Source organism: Danaus plexippus, chromosome Z (genome assembly GCF_018135715.1).
Source record: "Danaus plexippus chromosome Z, MEX_DaPlex, whole genome shotgun sequence".
Lineage (NCBI taxonomy): Eukaryota > Metazoa > Arthropoda > Insecta > Lepidoptera > Nymphalidae > Danaus > Danaus plexippus.
Genome location: NC_083559.1, coordinates 14,639,874 through 14,660,559, shown reverse-complemented (window position 1 = coordinate 14,660,559; position 20,686 = coordinate 14,639,874). Strand labels below are relative to the sequence as shown.

Sequence of the window (20,686 nt, the reverse complement as noted above, 5' to 3'; positions counted from 1 at the left end):
TCTGAGAGTGAAATTAGACGTACGGGGACCATGAGCTAACAATTACGAAGGATGCTTGCATTTTGTGAATATATATCTATATATGTTTTAAAAAAATGTATTGAAAAATTGTACCAATTGCGAATGTTGTTTAAGTTAAATTATAATGTTTAATCGCTGGTTATCTGTGACTTTTGTTGGTAAGTTAAAAACTGCAACTTCGCTATATTATTTTTTTAAGTAACGCATCGTATGGAGACATTTTTTTTCTGTATTTTTAGCAGTAAAATAGCATATGTATATAGGAGTGCTCCTTTCGTTTCTTCTAATAGAGATTACCACCAAGTCTATAAGATGACAAGTTGCCTGGCGTTTTTTCTCGGTGTGAATTAGTGTTTACCCAGGTATCAAAGGCTGAGCAATAGACTGTTTTTACATCCACCGTAATCAGAGTGACTGAAAAGAGGTTCAAACGAAGCGATATTTACAAACCAATGTATTTTAATCATATATTTTTTTGTTATTTTACATTCAATTGCCATTATCTTTAAAGGTCATACGTGTTGTCGTTTTTATGTTTCTACAATGACGATAGCATTATTCGTAAGCGTATCATAAAAGCTTTGTTAGTATCTCTGTGATTATTTTGTCCTAAAATTGATGGTCACCTTAGTGATCCAGGCGAGAGGGGTAGAGGGTCGCTTTACGCAGGCGCGTTGAGGCCTGGACCAGAACCAGCCAATATTAAACTTGCACTGAAACACGTTCCTTAACATAGGGGTCAAATGTTGAGGGTTGTAATAAATACTACACGTTTTATCCTAAATTTTCCACACAATAATGATATGTAGCGGAATATATTAATATGTAAATCGCACTGTTAAAAACAACAGCATAATTACGTACGTCCTTGAAAAATCTTTGTTATACACATGTATATATTTTCATAAATAACATACTATGTTCTGTAAACAATGGGAAAATTTCGTACATTTTTATAAAACACACCTAATTCCTTATCGTTTATACACTAACGTATATCATAATATTAATTTTAATGATAACAGTACGACTATAATTCATTTACTGATTCTTTAAATTAAAAGCTTTAATTTTTTTTTCTTAGTTTAATAATCTTCTGTCGGTAATTTTGCTCAGTAATAATTTAAATGCACCTCTGGACTTCGCTATACAAAGGTTGAATATGTTAGAAAATCATATCATAAAAGGCCCGACAGATGAAAAACTTTATCACGTAGGTTAGGGTTAATTAAGAACGCTCGGGAACCTTTTAAAAATACACAAAACACCGGAAGTATTTAGAGACTTCCCTCCCATAAAGAACGTTATGATTGCTTCAAACAAATCTTTATATAATTCAAATCAAAGTTTTATTTCAATATACAATAATATCACAAAAAAATTCTAAGTATTATACATAAATTACTCGACCAATAATGATATTATTTTAAAGATGGCTGAGGCAGTATTTTGTAATATTTAATATGTAATTCTATAGGCTTCTATCGATAACTTATGCTAATATTTTAATTACATAAACCAAAAATTGGCGGGCAACCTTAAAGTTCAAGGAAACAAATAATTCGCTTCCAAGACGTCTCGTTTAAATGCTAGACTTTTAAAGCACGTAAGGTAATTGTATAAATAAATCACAAAAAATCATAGAGGTTATAGTTTTTATATTTTATTTATTTAATTTAATGTTAGTTCGGAGTCATGTAAATGTTTTTTGAGTTAATCGAATGTTCTTATAGTACAAAATTTTTACAATCTATAATCATGTCGTAAGGGTGACTGGATTTTCTTGCTGCAGCACGGTACCTTCAGAACTTGCCACCCAGCGATGTACTTCAAGCCACCTCCTGTTCGTGTGCACTTCTTAGACGATTACTGAATTCATCTCCAAAACTTTGACACATTTGTTCCATACCTCGTGCTGTTTGAACGAACTCCTCAAATGATAGCGGTTGAACCTCCGGTACAGTAAAATTTTCCTTTTTCTTAAAATAACTAGATATAATGTTAAAATTTGAATCACGTGTCTTTAAACTGGCAACCAAGGTCCACTTGTTGGGGTGTAATCTTCGTAATAATATTGCCAGTGTTGCTATATTTCAACATATCGGAGGACTGGTAGTAAGTATGAAGTTTCTCTTTGTGAGAGTCATCTCATGCTAACCCACCAGCAAAAGCACTTAGTCCAGCTGACCGTTAGTTGGGTAATCCTGTAAAATTGTGAGTTGCAATATAGATTGAAGAGATTGTGATAAAATATTGTCCTGTCTACAGTTGTGGGATTCCTTACAAATTTCATAATAACACTGTTTTTTCCCTCGTCTCCGTCCGCCTGAAGATCGGAGTTGCGATCAGACAGAAATGAATAGAATGTGTTAAGTAGTAATAAAGTAGTAATGTATATATTAACCCACGTAGCAATCTTTCCATTTCAAATAACCTAGATGCAGCGACATCTGCTAAGCTGATTTGTGCATCTTATCCATCTGGTTCACAACCCAAATGCATGGAAAAAAAATCATTTAAATCGCTACAGTCGTTGATGACGAGTTCAGTGAAAACATTAGAATTATATATAAAGATAAGGCTCACGTAATATATGAATAACATCTTAGTTCGTATAATAAAATATTTACATTTGAAGAACGGGTTTATCATTTTTATCAATTTTATAAATAAATTTTTCGTTAGCGAATTGTCCGTCAAAAACTAGTCGTAAATAAAATATGTCGAAAAAGTAGACAGACTAGATACCTATGTTTTTTCAGTAGGTAAAAGTCATTAATTTTGACTAGTATGATATTTCTTTTTAAAGTTATATATTTTTATAATAAAACAGGTTTGAATGTCAGTGTTATTCGTATGTATATCATAAACTCGGCACTTGCTTTTATTTTTCGTTCCAACGCGATATAAACTGAAGCAGTAATGATTTTAGTTATTTTATATTATTTTTAAGAACCCGTTTTATTATGATACATTTATATAAATATTGTATTGTGACCAAACTTTCCACACGCCAACAAACATTGACCCTGATGGCTGATAGAGACATTTAATATATCATGTTTTTCTGAAAAGAATCCTTGTTTTTGTACATGAGGTTCAACAGATTATATTACCTACGCACCTATAAAAAACCGACTTTACAGATATACATAAATTTGTATGTTAAAAAAATTAATTAAATATTTATTTCAATATTTTCTTGTGTTGTCTGGATTTTATTGGAATGTATTGTCACTATACACATCACTTGGTATATAAGAGCGGACAACAATTTAATATAATGCAATCTTTCAAAGATGTTGTCGAATAACGTTTTAATCGGAATCTTAGTGTTTCTGTATGTTTTTTATTATTTTATTGTAAAGAGACTTAATTATTGGAAAAACAGGAATGTGCCATATCCGAAGCCACTAGTACTTTTGGGAAATTACAAGGATCATATCTTCCTACGAAAGAATTTAATTTTTGTTACTGATGAGATATGCAAACAGTTTCCTAATGAGTCCTACATTGGTACTCTTTACGGTACCGAACCAACGCTTATAGTCAAGGATCCTAATTTACTCAAATTAATAATGACAAAGGATTTCTACTACTTCAATGGGAGAGAAGTCACTCAGTACAACACCAGAGAAGAACTTACAAACAACATGTTCTTCCACAGTGGTGATAAATGGAAAGTCGTGAGACAAAATCTAACACCACTTTTTACTTCAATGAAAATGAAGAAAATGTTCCATTTGGTTAAAGATATTGGTGATTCATTTGAAAAAATACTAGAAGATGAACTTAAATCGTCTTCGGACGTGGAAATTAAATCTTTCTTAGTAAAATACACACTGGAATGCATTCTCTCGTGTGGCTTCGGTATATCTGGCAAATTGTTAGAGAAGGGCAATAAAAAAGACGACAACGTTTTCTTCATGATCGGAAGTTCTATATTCGATTCATCACCGAGCAGGGGAATGAAACAGGTTTTTAGATCTATATGGCCGAAACTTTTTTACGGCATAGGATTGAATGTATTTGACCCAAAAATTTTTGCAATGTTCAAAAATTTGATAGCCGAAGTTTTCCAGAGCCGGCTCAGCGAGCAATCCAATCGTAATGATTTTGTAGACCTCATATTGTCCTGGAAGAAAGAACATTACATTTACGGCGACAGCCTGAATCCAAACAGCGAAAAATACAAGAAAATAAGTATCGAAGTCACCAACGAATTGTTAATACCACAATGCGTTCTGTTCTTTGCAGCCGGTTTCGAGACAACTTCGACGACATTGAGTTTCTTGATGTACGAACTCTCTAAGCACAGAGATGTCCAAGACAGGTTGATAGAAGAGGTCGATAATTATTATAAAAAACACAACGGTGTCGTTGAATATGAATGTATCGGGGAAATGCCTTATCTTGATGCGTGTATCGATGAGGTGCTGAGGCTGTACCCGGTCTTGGGAGTAGTGGCTCGTGAGGTTATGGAAGATTACACTTTGCCCACAGGACTGAAGTTAGAGAAGGGCAATCGTATTCACATTCCACTGTACCACATCCACCGTGATCCGAAGTTCTTCCCAAATCCAGAAGAATTCCGGCCAGATAGATTCTTCGGAGAGGAGAGGAAAAATATCGTCCCCTATTCATTTATGCCGTTCGGTGAAGGACCTAGGATATGCATAGGTAATTACTCTATTGCTATTTTAATTTTTTTATGGATACTCAATGACATCATTCTTATTTAATTTACAAACATCCATATTCTCTGCACCTTGGTGTTTTATAGCATTGTTTTGTATTATTAATTACTCATCCTAATCAACAAATTATAATTGTTTTATTATTTAGTTCGAATATTTAAGTTTTTAATCAGTAAACTTACACGTTACACGACAGATACATATATAGTTTATATTATGGTTAGGCGCTGTTTATAATAATTCGATTATAATTTCTTATTATCTCTCTATTTGTTTTCAGGTCAAAGGTTTGCTAAGATGGTGATGTACAACCTCATCCTTAAAATATTCAAGAAATATAGAATCGAATCAAGTTCGTTGACCCCTAAATCATTGGAATTTAACAACATATCCCTCGTCACGCAATGCAACACCAGTATTTATGTAAAATTAGTGGAACGTTAAAAAAAATACCGAATAACTCTATGCTTATTATTGAAATCGAAGGAAATTAAAATATTATTTGATTTAAATGGTATTAGAAATCATTTTTATTTTTTTATTTTTTTTTGCGAGCAGTAAAGACTTCCGTTATCAACTATGTTTGCAGCGCCGGAAGTCTGCTAAGAACTTCTACGCCTTATCGAGCGCTACCCTTGAACTTGCCGTACGTAATGTTGTTAGGAAACAATTTATGCGCATTGAATATATAAATCTTTTAATGTTTAAACTTGATGCATTTATTTTTATTTTTAGCATTATATTCTGCCGCTGCGAATGTCATTTGTAAAATATTTGAGATTAAGACATCTGTGTAAGAATAATATATATGTAAATTTTATATAAATATATCGAGATAAATCACGATTACTTGTTTAATTATTATAAAATTTAAGTGTTTAATAACCCTGAACTTGAAAGAACGTAGTTTGTTACTTAGTCAGTGTAATAAGACGTCTTTCTTCTAAACTTGTAAGTTGTCACTTCTCTTTAGTATCTAAAGTTCATTTTCCAAGGAACCCTCAGCTCCGGTAACACAATGAGCTTTAAAATTCTCGAATACAGAAGTATGTCTGGACTCGACGTCACAGATTAAAGTAATTTTTTTATATAAATACTTTGATATAATAATCAAGATTATAGTATCTTGAACAGTACTCACATCACTAGGGGATAGACAGGTCTCTGTAAATATCAGTTGATCACGTTTGTTTACAACATTGTTAAGTCGTAATGAAATGAACTATAGACACGTAAATGAGAATAGAATACATACAGATAAAATATTTTAATAATTATTTTATTTTCCCAGCAAACAGCTATATCTCAAGCAACAAAAAAATACCAGCACACAATTTAAAATTTATAAAACCGTTCTAATTAATTTATATACGTCTGAAATGGAACTTCGTTTATTTTTAGCGTAACTAAGCAAAATCTTTTTATATAAAAAGACGACCTCAATTCCGAGACAAAAATTTTAAATATATTCCTCCAAGCGGCTGTGTAGAAATAGCTCTAGGTTCGAAATCAAACGACTTTGGCGTTCTCTCTGTAGTTTCGATCCGGTAGTCTTTGAATATCGCAAGTAAAGCTGTGACCATGGGCATCTTCGCAAAACGCATACCTGGAACATGAACCTGGTTTAATACGGAAAATATTCCCTTAAAATAATTGTTGTTTTTAACATAAACTACAAATATAAATGTAATAAAATTCATTCTAACTTCATAATGGTCGATCTGAGTATAAGTTTATAATAAATTACCAATACACATCCTCGGTCCTTCACCGAATGGTAAATACGTATATGGTTTTATATTCTTCTTTTCCTCACCCAGGAACCGTTCTGGGCGAAATTCTTCTGGATTCGGAAAATATTTTGTGTTCATCTGATTATGGTATATAGGTATATGAATGCGCGTGCCCTTTTCTAATAGGAGTCCAGTGGGAAGTGTGTAATCTTCAAACACTTCTCTCGTGATCACACCTAAGACTGGGTAAAGCCTTAAAGTTTCACATATACAGGCTTGTAGGTACGGCATTTCGTTTATAGATTCGAATTCTATTTTACCCTCGTGTCTCTCGTAATACTCGTCTATTTCCTCAATTACTCGTATTTGCGCATCTTTGTGCTTAGCTAACTCATAAAGTATGAAGCTTGTTGTCGTAGCCGTTGTCTCATAGCCAGCCGCGAAAAGCAAGACACATTGTGAAATAAGGCATTCATCATCTACTTTTATTTGTACTTGTGATTTTTCCCCCTTTTCATTATTGCTCACACTATCTCCAACTATAAAGTCCTTTTGCTTCCAACTCAGCAAAAGATCGACGAAGTCGTGTCTGCCAGACTCTTTATATTTCCTTGTTTTAAAAACGTCTGTAAGTAAATTATGAAAGAATTTATTTATATCTTCAGAAAACATTTTTAACTGCAATGAATAAAATATAGAAGGCCACATAGCTCGTGCCACCATCTTGAAACCCCTGTAGGTTGAGATATCAAATATTTTGTTTCCCATGATGGTAAATGGGTTATTGTCAGTGTTTTTGCCAAGGGTTCCTGTGTTTACTCCAAAGACACAATTCCCTATGCAATCCATTGTGTATTTAGCTAGAAGAGACCTGACTTCAATGACATTGGAATGTTGGATTTCTGACCGCATATATTCTATTATTGTTTTGGAACATACTTCGATTAAATAGAACATATTTTTTAATTTCTTGGATGAAAACATCGGACTGAGGTTCTGTCTGAGAACCTTCCATTGATCTCCGCCAGTGAAGAACATGTTTTGGGTTATAACTTCTTTGTGGGTGTAATCCGAAATCTCTCTCAGGTTGAAATAGTAAAAGTCCTTGGATAATATCAGTTTTATCAAGTCGGGATCCTTTACTATAAGGGCAGGATCACTGCCATAGTAAACTCCCACGTACGGTTCGTTTGGAAATTTTTCACAAATTTCGTGAGCGACTTTGGGTGCACATTTCTTAAACAACACATACTCTTTGTAATTTCCAAAAATGGTTTCTGTTTTCAAATGAGGAACGCCTTTTTTCTTCCAATAATTAAGTTTTCTTGTTAAACTATAATATGCTAAATACAAACCCAAACTAATAAACGTCACTGTTAAGCACAGAGCTAGCATTTTTCTGACATATGATGTATTTGAGTGTGTCGGTCCCTTTTAAAAGAACATCATTTGCTTGTGTCATTAAGTAGTAGGTTATCCATTTTCATGAATAAATAAAGGAGAATATTTGTATAACATAAACACACTATCAACATAGTACAACGTCTGTCTGAAACTATAATGAAATTATTGTTACCTTAGCACAGCGCACATACTACATAACATCATATTTAATAAAAATAATGACACATTGCAGAGAAAAACAAGCATATAAAATTAATATAATGGACCTATTAAATGAACGTATACATTGTATTCTACGAAACGTTTACAAATGCGTTTTTTTAGATGTCTTAAACCTATTCTAATTTAGTAAAAACTTAAAAAGGCATAAAAACGTGGGAAGAGTTAAGAAACCTGTAGAACTTAAAAGTGCTGGAAAATCTGATAACAATTCCGTAAAAGTAGTGTATTCGTGTAAAGATCTTGTCAGATACAATAATTTAAAAGCTGACCTTTCAATTGCATGAGGATTGAAAATGCTCTGTCGATATTATCATTGAATTCTAATATTGAGCTGATACATAGTGAACAAGTTATTTTAACGAATATTCACAAATGTTTATCAATTCACATTTTTTTTATTATATCTGCTCTATTTATGCAAAGATTGTAAGTATTTGACATTCCCTGGATGTACCCGGAACTTCTACTAGACTATAACGATTACCCTCTCATTACCTTAGTGGAGAGTCATTATTAGCTTGTACAATCGACAGTAATCTTCTGTTATCTTGGCCATCCTTAGAAAATCGTATCTCACAATTTAGGATAATTTTGAGGCATAACAGGATCATTCGGAGTTCTGTCTATCCTCCTACTTTGATGGTAGCGTCCACAAATAGCCACCATTACCTAATAACTTCAAGATTTCCTATCGTGTTGAATCTGGTTACCGAGCACGTGACAAACACACAAATAGATTTATATATACATAAGTTGAGTCCTTTGACATCACCTCAAGACATTCAAGACTATAAGTCTTCCTGTTTAACATCATCAAACGAAAACAGAATTTATAAATACGTGGATATTTAAATAAGATTATAAATAACACAAAAAAAACACATACCTACCGATTATTTATGTCTGTAGCTTCTAAGCCTCGCAAATGTGGATAAGGAGGGGAATTCAATTAGTTGAATACGATACAAAAAATTAAAATATATATATATATGACTTCGCGAGCTGTTGTGTGATAAAAAACTATGTTTTTTCAACTTTATATTATAGAACATCTGAATGATTTTTAAATACTGGTATGTAGGATTTTTTTATGATTTATCTGGCAAGTTTGTTGTCGATAATCTCACTATACTGCACTGTACTTATTGTGTTGTACGGGTCGGTATGTTGTGAATTCTGACGTGTGATCAAGGTCGATCAGAGGCCAAGTAGTGATATCACATGTTCAGCATATTAACAAATCATCCTAATTAAATTAGCCCCCGAATCGCTTTGTGAGCAGAAATAAACTAATTCACTTAACGATTCGAATAACCTTTACTCTTTATATCCGGATGTAATGATAAATAATTTAATATATATAAAGTTTTCTTCGAAAACTACCTGATTAAGTAGTTTTTTACTTTTACTTCAACAATGCTAAAGTTATTTTTTTCTTTGTATCTCTTCTCAACGTATCATAAGGCTCCGCTTATAACAGACGACTTTTTGCTTGTAACCGACATACCTATGTTGGGATTCTTTACATTATTTAATGCCACTTTTTTAAATAGATATGTTTTTTTTTTTGTAAAGAAATGTCTTTATCAACGATTTTTATATTAACAAGGTCATTTCGTTATCGCACAGAGGCGAGTGATATACTTTGATAATTTTAAAATATATTTTAGTGATCCCTTAAGATAATAAGTGTCCAGTTCATTTTTTATATTCGCAGTATTTTTTATTTTTTTTAAACTTTAGTTTAAATTGTCTGAATGGTGACCATATATGTATGAAAAGACAGACCCTTGAAGTTTCATTTTTTTTATAAGAGCACAATGTGCTTGGAGGTCATCCTATCAATTATGCCCACTTTTTTATTCAAGTTTAAGCTAGTCCTCAAAAGCAGTTAGTAGGTTGTCCATTAATTACGTTGCAAATGAAAAAGGAATAAGTTTTATTACAACGTTTTGATAAATTTATGTGTAATTTTTTATTTTTGTTTGAATATGATAGGAATTAATTGCTTGTAATATTAATTTACCGTATGTCTTTTATAAAAACAACTGACACACATACAGACCGGTTGGTTTTTTTATTGGACTTAAAATTATACAAAAATCTCAAATTATTTAAGCAACGTTAAAAAAATATTTATGCGTTACTCAATCGTGATTCGTTTAAGATATTTTCTACAAAAGTGACCATCGTTGTCACCCTATGATGAAAATATTATATATATAAGAGCTCTGCCGTTGCTTCGGGCGGGATCACAATAAAAATGTGGTTTAACACGCTGGTGTTAGCCATTTTGTCGTTTTTCTTTGCATTTTATTATTTTGTTGTGAGAAGACTTAATTATTGGAAAAGCAGAAATGTGCCATGTTTGAAGCCACTACCGTTTTTCGGAAATTACAAAGACTATATCTTACTGCGAAAGAAATTCTTGTTTGTTACTGATGAGATATGCAAACAGTTTCCTAATGAGCCCTACATTGGTACTCTTTACGGTACCGAACCAACGCTTATAGTCAAGGATCCTAAATTACTGAAACTAATAACGACACAGGATTTCTACTTCTTCAGCGGAAGAGAAATTACAGATTACAATCATAAGGAAACGGTGACCAACAACATGTTCTTCCACGGTGGTGATAAATGGAAAGTCGTGAGACAAAATCTAACACCACTGTTTACGTCAATGAAAATGAAGAAAATGTTCCATTTGATTAAAAATATTGGTGATTCATTTGAAAAAGTGTTAAAAGTTGAAGTTGAATCCGCTTCGGACACCGAAATTAAGACGAAGTTGGTCAAGTACACGTTGGAATGCATATTATCTTGTGGTTTCGGTATTTCCGCGGAATTATTGCAAAGCGAAGGAAACGATAGTGTTTTCATTAACGTGGGAAACAGCCTGTTCGATAATTCAAAAACGAGACATTTCAAAAATATAATAAGATCTATTTGGCCGAAGTTCTTTTACGCTTTGGGCTTGAATTTGTTCGATCCCAAAGTTGCTCCGGTTTTTAATAATTTACTGTCAGACGTGTTCCAAAGTCGACTCAACAAAACTTCGAATCGAAACGATTTCGTCGATCTCATTTTGTCATGGAAAAATGAGAAACATATTTATGGTGATAGCTTAGATCCTAGAAGTGACAAGAAAATTAGCTTTGACGTTACTGATGTATTGCTCATATCACAATGCATTCTCTTCTACGCAGCTGGTTTTGAAACAACGTCGGCTACTCTGAGTTTCTTGATGTACGAACTCTCTAAGCACAGAGATGTCCAAGACAGGTTGATAGAAGAGGTCGATAATTATTATAAAAAACACAACGGTGTCATTGAATATGAATGTATCGGGGAAATGCCTTATCTTGATGCGTGCATCCATGAGGTGCTGAGGCTGTATCCGGTCTTGGGAGTATTGACTCGTGAGGTCATGAAGAGTTACACTTTGCCCACAGGACTGAAGTTAGAGAAGGGCAATCGTATACACATTCCACTGTACCACATCCACCGTGATCCGAAGTTCTTCCCAAATCCAGAAGAATTCCGGCCGGATAGATTCTTCGGAGAGGAGAGGAAAAATATCGTCCCCTATTCATTTATGCCGTTCGGTGAAGGACCTAGGATATGCATAGGTAACTATTCTTTATCATATACTTTATACTAAATCCCCGTAAACTAAATAAATCGTAACAAGACTTTTCCGAATCTCTACGATCTTTCCTTTTAGAGAGGTGACACATGCAGATTGTGTTTTTAGTTTATCGATATGTATATCGATAAAGATTTAATTACGATAACATAATAATATTTCTATATTTTTCAGGTCAAAGATTTGCTAAAATGGTGATGCACAATATAGTGTTGAAAATATTTAAGAACTGTAAACTAGCAGAAAGCTCGTTAACTCCAAAGAAATTGGACTTAACAGACGTGTCCATTGTGACACAAACCAATGACGAAATTTACGTTAAATTAATTAAAAGACTTTGACGTCTGCACTTATATGAATAAAATAAAATCATGCGTATTGTGATAAATGAAATTACGTGTCTTAATATATTTTATGAACCAAGTGTAGGCTGTGTTTCATTTACTTTACTGTATCGTTATAGCAGTGACCTCTCATTCAATATGAACAAGCGAGTGAAGCCAACTTATTAGAATTTATATATTTTTTACAAACGCTATAGGTATATATTATTCCAACAATCCTGTCACGTTACGTTAAATATACTTCAGCTACTTAATATTTTAAAGCTTCTTCACAAGAAATAAAAGTGAACTGAGATTTTTATTAATAGTGTAGAATCATACAGTTTCTGGACTCGGGAAATTTAATTGAAATACAGATTTCTGCGGACAGTACCTTTACAAACCGACACCACTTTCTCTACCTTCAGCTGAGTAGCATTTATTTATTTCTGTGATTACATCATAACATGATTTATATCACTTACACGCATTAAAATACAGACATAACCACTATTTTAGACATAATGTCAACATAAAAATTAATTGATTCTTATAAATGTGAAAATATGTATGTATGTAACTTTAAATCTCAGATATATAAAATATTTATTTATATAATATGTTATTTTATTGATTTATCATTATTTTATAAAAAAGAAGGTATTCATATAAAAATCTTAGACTACACCAGTTATTAAATATTTGTTTAACACCGATATACGAGTTCAGAATGACTTACAATCGTTGCATAAATGGAGCAGCTATAATAAAAAATACAGCCTCAGCACCTCATCGATACACGCATCAAGATAAGGCATTTCCCCGATACATTCATATTCAACGACACCGTTGTGTTTTTTATAATAATTATCGACCTCTTCTATCAACCTGTCTTGGACATCTCTGTGCTTAGAGAGTTCGTACATCAAGAAACTCAGAGTAGCCGACGTTGTTTCAAAACCAGCTGCGTAGAAGAGAATGCATTGCGATATGAGCAATACATCAGTAACGTCAAAGCTAATTTTCTTGTCACTTCTAGGATCTAAGCTATCACCATAAATATGTTTCTCATTTTTCCATGACAAAATTAAATCGACGAAATCGTTTCGATTCGAAGTTTTGTTGAGTCGACTTTGGAACACGTCTGACAGTAAATTATTAAAAACCGGAGCAACTTTGGGATCGAACAAATTCAAGCCCAAAGCGTAAAAGAACTTCGGCCAAATAGATCTTATTATATTTTTGAAATGTCTCGTTTTTGAATTATCGAACAGGCTGTTTCCCACGTTAATGAAAATGCTATCGTTTCCTTCGCTTTGCAATAATTCCGCGGAAATACCGAAACCACAAGATAATATGCATTCCAACGTGTACTTGACCAACTGCGTCTTAATTTCGGTGTCCGAAGCGGATTCAACTTCAACTTGTAACACTTTTTCAAATGAATCACCAATATTTTTAATCAAATGGAACATTTTCTTCATTTTCATTGACGTAAAGAGTGGTGTTAGATTTTGTCTCACGACTTTCCATTTATCACCACCGTGGAAGAACATGTTGTTGGTCACCGTTTCCTTATGATTGTAATCTGAAATTTCTCTTCCGCTGAAGAAGTAGAAATCCTGTGTCGTTATTAATTTCAGTAATTTAGGATCCTTGACTATAAGCGTTGGTTCCGTACCGTAAAGAGTACCAATGTAGGACTCATTAGGAAACTGTTTGCATATTTCATCAGTAACAAACAAGAATTTCTTTCGCAGTAAGATATAGTCTTTGTAATTTCCGAAAAACGGTAGTGGCTTCAAACATGGCACATTTCTGCTTTTCCAATAATTAAGTCTTCTCACAACAAAATAATAAAATGCAAAGAAAAACGACAAAGTAGCTAACACCAGCGTGTTAAACCACATTTTTATTGTGATCCCGCCCGAAGTAACGACAGAGTCTTATATGTTATATTTTCATCATAGGGTGACAACGATGGTCAGTTTGCAATAAAACTTGTTCCTTTTTCATTTGCAACGTAATTAATGGACAACCTACTAACTGCTTTTGAGGACCAGCTTAAACTTGAATAAAAAGTGTGCATAATTGATAGGATGACCTCCAAGCACATTGTGCTCTTATAAAAAAATAAATGAAACCTCAAGGGTCTGTCTTTTCATAAATACTTGGTCACCATTCAGACAATTTAAACTAAAGTTTTTAAAATATAAAATGCTGCGAAATAGTGGGCGAACGAATTGGACACTTATTATCTTAAGGGATCACTGAAATATATTTTAAAATTATCAAAGATTATCACTCACCTCTGTGCGATAACGAAATGACCTTGAGAATATAAACGGTTGATAAAGACATTTCTTTACAATATATATTTATATATATATATATATATATAAAAGGGGCATTAAATAATGTAAACAGTCCAAGCATAGGTATGTGAGTTATAAAGAAAAAATTTTTTTTTATTGTACAATCATTACATTCCACATTATATATATATAATGTATTTTTTTAATTAATTCATAGATTAATCTTAAGGATATATTTCAAAAAGCAGAATTACAATCACAAATAATCATCGTAATTATTAATTATCAGTGTTATTATATGATATTTTATGCTAAAGGGAGCTAGCGAGCAGACGGCCTCCCTGATGGAGGTAGTTCCGTCGCTCATGGACATCCGTGACACAGTTTTACGGATGGGCTCCCACACCTGATTAGGGAAGAGTGGAAAGAAAAGGTGGGCAAGGTAAACGGCAACCCGCTGTCTCTATCATCGGACGAAATGCAGCCATTAAAGACTACTTCACGCCGATCTTCTGTGAGGTGCTTCCCCGGTCGAGACGGCCCATGTTCTGGCTGCAGTAAGTTGACCACAGCTAGGCTCTACCACAAAATTTAATTATAATCAATCAATTAAATATACTTAATAACAAATATCAATTAATTGTATTTGATAGAAGCTCAAAGAGCTTTATTTTATGGTAAATATATTCCAGCCAGTTCTTTCATCATATATATATATATATATATATATTTACGTCATTAAATTGCGTTCAAGAAAACTCTTAAAATATGTACTTAATGATTTATTCATAGTTTGTGTATAAATTCCTAATTATCTATAGTCGATAATATTAATAAACTCGAATAAGTATTTTTTTTGCGAACACAAAAAGTTACATAATTTTTATGTACAAATAACTTAACTTATTATATACCTAAGATGTAATTATAGACTTAGCATACCAGAGATCTATATAGTATTATAATAATAGCGGAAACAACCAAGTATAATAATAATATATATATAAATATATATATATATATATTATTAAAAACATTTTCCCATTCTTATTCATGAACTCGTCGTGATATTTTCAATAGTTTACCACTCTAATTGAATAAATACAATAATATAATAAAAAGCAAGTACATTTTTGAGTTAATTTTATTTCCTTACACAGGCTTAGTTAAAATTATATATTATAAGAGAATAATTTAAATATTTTTTTTATTTTTATTTGTAGATTAAATATATTTGCGATATCACCACTAATATTTAATCTGTGGCTGTCATAAATTATTGCATTTGTAAAACGCAATAATTTATGACAGCCACAACAAAACTTATTGTTAGTCGTAATTATTTTAATAGAACTGTATGTATTTATATAAATATTAGTTGAATTATAGGACCTTTGATAAATACAAGGATGTTTGGACGAGTTGAAGTTTTATTTTGTAATAGGTGACTGACATCAAGAACAACGAACTGATATTAAATCCGATAAATCGTTAGTGTTGTCTCCAAACAGTACTCCAGATTATAGTACTTCAGACAGATAAAAAAGTTGACATTATGTAATATTTGTATGCTTAAAAATAAATTGTTACGTAATAGCAAATTTTACGCTATTTAATAGCTTTTATTGTTTCATTGAGGTAAAATATGTGAGGACAATAAAAATTTTTATTGTTAACTATTGTTCTATTACAGTTGAAGATAATATTTGTGTTTAGTCAGAAAAATTGGGAAGTCTGTGAAACAGACGCTTCGTTGTTATTACTTTTAAAAGAAGAACACCAAAATGAGGGCGTTCAAATTAATTAAAAAAATATATATATTTTTTAACCCCCGACGCGAAAACCACGAGGTGTTATAAGTCTGACGTGTCTGTCTGAGGTAACGTAGATCCCAAACGGATGATCCGATTATAATGCGGTTTCGTTTGTTTGAAAGGTATGTCCGTCGAGAGTGTTCTTAGCTATGTTTGGTGGAAATCGGTTCAGGTCTTCAAGGTCAATAGGTCGTTTGTTAGGTGTGATAGGTATGTTACACGAACCGTTTGCTTGCAAGCATGTGTGGGATCTGACATTTGAAACACTAATCTTTAGTCATAATAATTGCGTACGTTTTTTGGATCGGGGCATTATTAAATTTTTAATTTATATTACAATAAGTATAATTATGGAAATGTTTTATATTTTTTCCAGATTTATTATTGCTCGTAAAGTGAATTTAAATAAATGAAAATTAATTTTCATGAATATTCCCTATTAAAATAGTTTCATGAGAAAAGGTTTTATTTTTATTATAACAGACAGTGGAATCTGTATCTGCAACGACAAAGTATATATTATAACAAATAACATTAGTTGATATGATTTTAAAACTCTATCGCGCTAACTAGGTGAATCAATATTGTCTAGACTGAGCTCTGAACAATCTCAGTCTCGCATCGCGAAGTTTTTTGTTAAAATGATTCAAAGCAAATTCATTAAATATTTTTTTATCTTGTTTATTACGTTTTGATATGTCAAAATAAATATCTTAAGCTGAGTTGGTTTACGTTATAAAATAACAATAGTATTACATCCAGCTATTATAAACAAATAAATTTACGTAAAGCATAACATCATTTCATGTTGTCGACATTACAGTTTAAACCGATTTAATGACATGTAAGCCTTTCGCGAGTATTCATTCAAATGAAACTAATATTTATCGGATCACTACGCGTATTTTATTGTTTTAAAAACTACATACTCCAGACGTTTCCGTTACTTTGCAGCAACCGTGATCACGGGCAGACGGGATGTGAATGTCTGTCTTGTTATTTATCATCTACCGCAAACGATTTTAATTTTCTGGCGTACCGCTCTGGATGCCGGCAGAGAATGGTGTCGGTGTCAGGATGTCTTGCGGTGTGGTCACGGATATGGGATTTTATATTTTTAAGGAGGGGTCCCAGGTGTTGGTTAGATTCCAGCCATCTTCTCTATTGAAATGGGATGTTTTTTAATTTCAATAGCCTCGCAGATTAACCTCGGTATGTACCTGTCTTCACGAGCGAGGATTTGTGGTTTGTCAAACCGAATGTAGTGGCCTGGTTTGTCAATTGTGTGTTCACACACTGCTGACTTCGACGCGCGTCTGTTTTTGATGTCTGAGATATGTTCCTTCACCCTTGTACCGATGCTCCTTTGTGTCCGTCCAATGTATGACAAGCCACAGTCACAATTGAGTTTGTATACACCCGCTTGTTGTAAAGGAACGGTACTGTTGTAAAGGAACGGTAAAGAATTGGCTCACTTTCTTGTGTGGTTTGTATAAAGTCATGATCGACACCTTCCAAGATGTTGCCTATTCTGTCAGTAACTCCCTTCACATATGGTCATATATGGTAACGCAGGTTGTGTGGGCGGCTTCAAGTGGTTCTTGCGATGCTGGCGAGGCACGGGCAGATTGTTTGTGGTATATCCACGAAGGAGGCATCTGAGCGGGAAAGGGAGGCTGCGGCGGATGCACCCTCCCTCCGCAGACGACATACAGGTCGTCGCTGACAGATCCAGGGTATACCGACATAGCGGCCGATGGCTTTCACAGTGGCTTTAGTGAGTAGGGGCTTACCAAGGTCGAGTCTCACTCACCGCCGGCCCCACGAAGTCCGGCTGGACGGCTCATAAAAAGAGTTTCCCTACGTCATCAAAAAAAAAAGTGTTGGTGGTGAGAACATATTTGAGATGCTGCAGCTCGGCCTCTAGGTGGTCAGGATGCCTAATGACAAGTATCAAGGAAAGCTAAAGAATTATTTTCCTTTTAAAATAATGAAATACGCGTAGGAATCCGAAAAATATTAGTTCCATTTAAATCGATTTAATTATAATATTTGTTATCTTTTATTTTTTACATAATTTTAGCTAAAATTAAGTGGGGCGGCATACAAAATGTAATGCAATTAAACACGAAGCAATCAAGAATTTTATTAATTCTAAATAAATAAATATAAGTTATATATAAAAATCTATATTTCTGCGTTGTATACGATTAAATCAAATAAATTTCATTTCATAGATCCACGTGGCATACAAAAAATAAAAATTATATGACTAATTATTTTACTTAGTTTTTTTTTATTATTCATCTATTCAATTTTATTGTGTCATGATACAAATGTATTAAAAATTCATTCTTTACGACACTCCAGCTCCCTTACTTTCGGGGAATAAATTTTAGGAATATTCCTCCAAGCGCTTGCGTTACAAAAGTTCTGGGTTGGAATTTATACGAACTCGGAGTCTTTGGGTCCAACTCGAGTTCGTAGTTCTTGAATATAGTCAGAAGCCCGGCATACATAGGCATCTTTGAAAACCGCTTTCCTGGAAAGATTTGCATTTTTTACTCCTCAAGTCACGTTTAGTAATAAGCAAAGCGAGAAAATCACTTTTTCGGGCCTGAATTTCATTGTTTTCTAGGACGTCACATAGCTACTCAGTTTCTTTATGTTAATATGACTTAAAATAGTTTTAAACCGATTTGCCCTTTTTTCTACAATAGAATACCCTCAAACTTACGTAATTTATATGATAGTTAAAAAGATTTCTTAAGTATTAAGCCTGAATAAATGATTTTTATTATTTACCTAGGCATACTCTAGGTCCTTCTCCAAATGGCATATAGGTAAATGGCGTAATAAAGTGTTTTCCTTCGCCGTAAAAACGTTCCGGAAGCCACCTCTCTGGTTCTGAGAAGTATTTTGGGTTGTGATGGATATGATAGACCGGTATGTGGATACGAGTACCTTTCGGTAAGTGGAGACCTGTCGGCAGAGTGTAGCCTTCAACTGCCTCTCTCGTGAGAAGACCCAACACCGGATAGAACCTTAGCGTCTCGTCTATACATGCTTGGAGATATGGCATTTCATTTATAGCTTCGAATTCTATTTTGCCATGGTGTCTCTTGTAATATTCGTCCACCTCATCAATAACTCGTGCCTGAACATCTTTATTCTTAGCCAGTTCGTACAAAAGTAGACTAGTTGTTGTCGCCGTCGTTTCATAACCAGCAGCAAAGAGTAAAGCGCACTGTCCAATAATCAGACCTTCGTCGATGTTCAGTTGTATAGTTTTTTTCTCCCCAGTCTTCATGTTGGTAATACTATCGCCACACAAAAAGTCTTTTTGTTTCCAATTCAATAATAAATCAACGAAATCGTGCCTACCAGACTCTTTATGGTCGCGACTTTCAAAAACTCCAATCAATAGATTGCTGAAAAAATTATTGACATTGTCTGAAAACATTTTCAGACCTAATCCGTAGAATATCGACGGCCACATGGCGCGAGTGACCAGTTTAAATCCTCCGTAACTTGTAACATCAAATAATTGTCCTGCAATAAGTGTAAATGGGTTTTTATCATAATTCTTTCCAAGTGTGCCGGTGTTAACCCCAAACACACAAGATCCAACGCAATCTATCGTATATCTCGTCAGAAGAGATTTAACTTCAAAGGTTCTGGACTCGTTCATTTCTTCACGGATAGTAGCTTCCATAGTCTTAGCACAGTTTTCGATGATATAAAACATACTTTTTAATTTGATGGACGAAAAAAGGGGACTCAAATTCTGTCTTATCACCCTCCACCTGTCTCCACCTCCGAAAAACATATTCTGAGTAACCGGTTCGTTATGGATAAAATCAGCGATCTCCCTCATGTTGAAGTAGTAGAAATCCTTTGACAATATAAGTTTTATTAGTTCAGGGTCCTTAACCATAAGAGCAGGATCGCTGCCAAAGTAGACTCCGAAGTAGGGTTCATCCGGCAAATTCTTACACAGCTCGTCAGCTACTTCCAACGCAGGTTTTCGGAGAAAAATATAGTCTAAGTAATTACCGAAAATTAATAACGGCTTTACGTGTGGAACGTCCCTCTCCTTCCAATAATTAAGTTTCTTTTTTAAATAATAATATAACAAACAAACTACGGTGCCGATAAATATAATAAACGTGTAAAACGGTAACATTATAAACGTCTTGGTTCACTGTGTGTTAATGATACGTGTTGACAAACTGATGCCGTTATATAAAGCGACAGTAAGAAAACCAAGTATTAACATAAAATAAACATTTTACTCAGAAGAAATAACGACGGGGATAAGTCAGACAGGAACGTTTATTGATCTGAACATGATGCTAATATTTTAAAAAGTTGATTGTGGAGTAAACATACTTAATTTTAATTCTCTATAAGTACAATCAAACCCTTGTTATACATTCTTTTTAAATTATATATTTTAATTGAAAATTATTCAAATGAAACAATAAGAAATAATATGGAATATATTA

At 33.4% G+C, this 20,686-nt stretch overlaps 4 protein-coding genes and 1 long non-coding RNA gene across 6 annotated transcripts; 2 read left to right on the top strand and 3 right to left on the bottom strand.

The window, feature by feature from the left end:
* Positions 1 to 2,050: 2,050 nt before the first annotated feature.
* LOC133320024 (uncharacterized) lies at positions 2,051 to 3,231 on the bottom strand. Its single transcript, XR_009753491.1, has 3 exons — positions 2,770 to 3,231; positions 2,426 to 2,501; positions 2,051 to 2,225 (listed from the first exon to the last, which is right to left on the bottom strand). It is a non-coding gene; the product is annotated as an uncharacterized LOC133320024 (long non-coding RNA).
* Positions 3,232 to 3,301: 70 nt separating this feature from the next.
* On the top strand, positions 3,302 to 5,564 carry LOC116777418 (cytochrome P450 6B5-like). 2 transcript variants are annotated; one of them, XR_009753490.1, is made up of 3 exons: positions 3,302 to 4,701; positions 4,999 to 5,232; positions 5,308 to 5,564. XR_009753490.1 is itself a non-coding variant. In XM_032670952.2 (2 exons), the coding sequence occupies exons 1-2, from the start codon at positions 3,321 to 3,323 to the stop codon at positions 5,160 to 5,162; spliced, it is 1,545 nt and encodes a 514-aa protein (XP_032526843.2). In that variant the 5' UTR covers positions 3,302 to 3,320; the 3' UTR covers positions 5,163 to 5,564. The 2 variants fall into 2 exon arrangements, 1 of the variants encoding a protein (XP_032526843.2); XM_032670952.2 differs by having other exon boundaries at positions 4,999 to 5,564.
* Positions 5,565 to 5,981: 417 nt separating this feature from the next.
* Positions 5,982 to 13,972, bottom strand: LOC133320007 (cytochrome P450 6B7-like). The gene is made up of 4 exons (XM_061526530.1): positions 12,812 to 13,972; positions 11,331 to 11,520; positions 6,466 to 7,882; positions 5,982 to 6,324 (listed from the first exon to the last, which is right to left on the bottom strand). Exons 1-4 carry the CDS (start codon positions 13,957 to 13,959, stop codon positions 6,158 to 6,160), a joined length of 2,922 nt encoding a protein of 973 aa, XP_061382514.1. The 5' UTR covers positions 13,960 to 13,972; the 3' UTR covers positions 5,982 to 6,157.
* On the top strand, positions 10,317 to 12,150 carry LOC116777419 (cytochrome P450 6B5-like). The gene is made up of 2 exons (XM_032670953.2): positions 10,317 to 11,709; positions 11,901 to 12,150. Exons 1-2 carry the CDS (start codon positions 10,341 to 10,343, stop codon positions 12,065 to 12,067), a joined length of 1,536 nt encoding a protein of 511 aa, XP_032526844.2. The 5' UTR covers positions 10,317 to 10,340; the 3' UTR covers positions 12,068 to 12,150.
* Positions 13,973 to 18,304: 4,332 nt separating the features above from the next.
* LOC116778030 (cytochrome P450 6B2-like) lies at positions 18,305 to 20,409 on the bottom strand. The gene is made up of 2 exons (XM_032671874.2): positions 18,984 to 20,409; positions 18,305 to 18,720 (listed from the first exon to the last, which is right to left on the bottom strand). Exons 1-2 carry the CDS (start codon positions 20,362 to 20,364, stop codon positions 18,554 to 18,556), a joined length of 1,548 nt encoding a protein of 515 aa, XP_032527765.2. The 5' UTR covers positions 20,365 to 20,409; the 3' UTR covers positions 18,305 to 18,553.
* Positions 20,410 to 20,686: the final 277 nt, after the last annotated feature.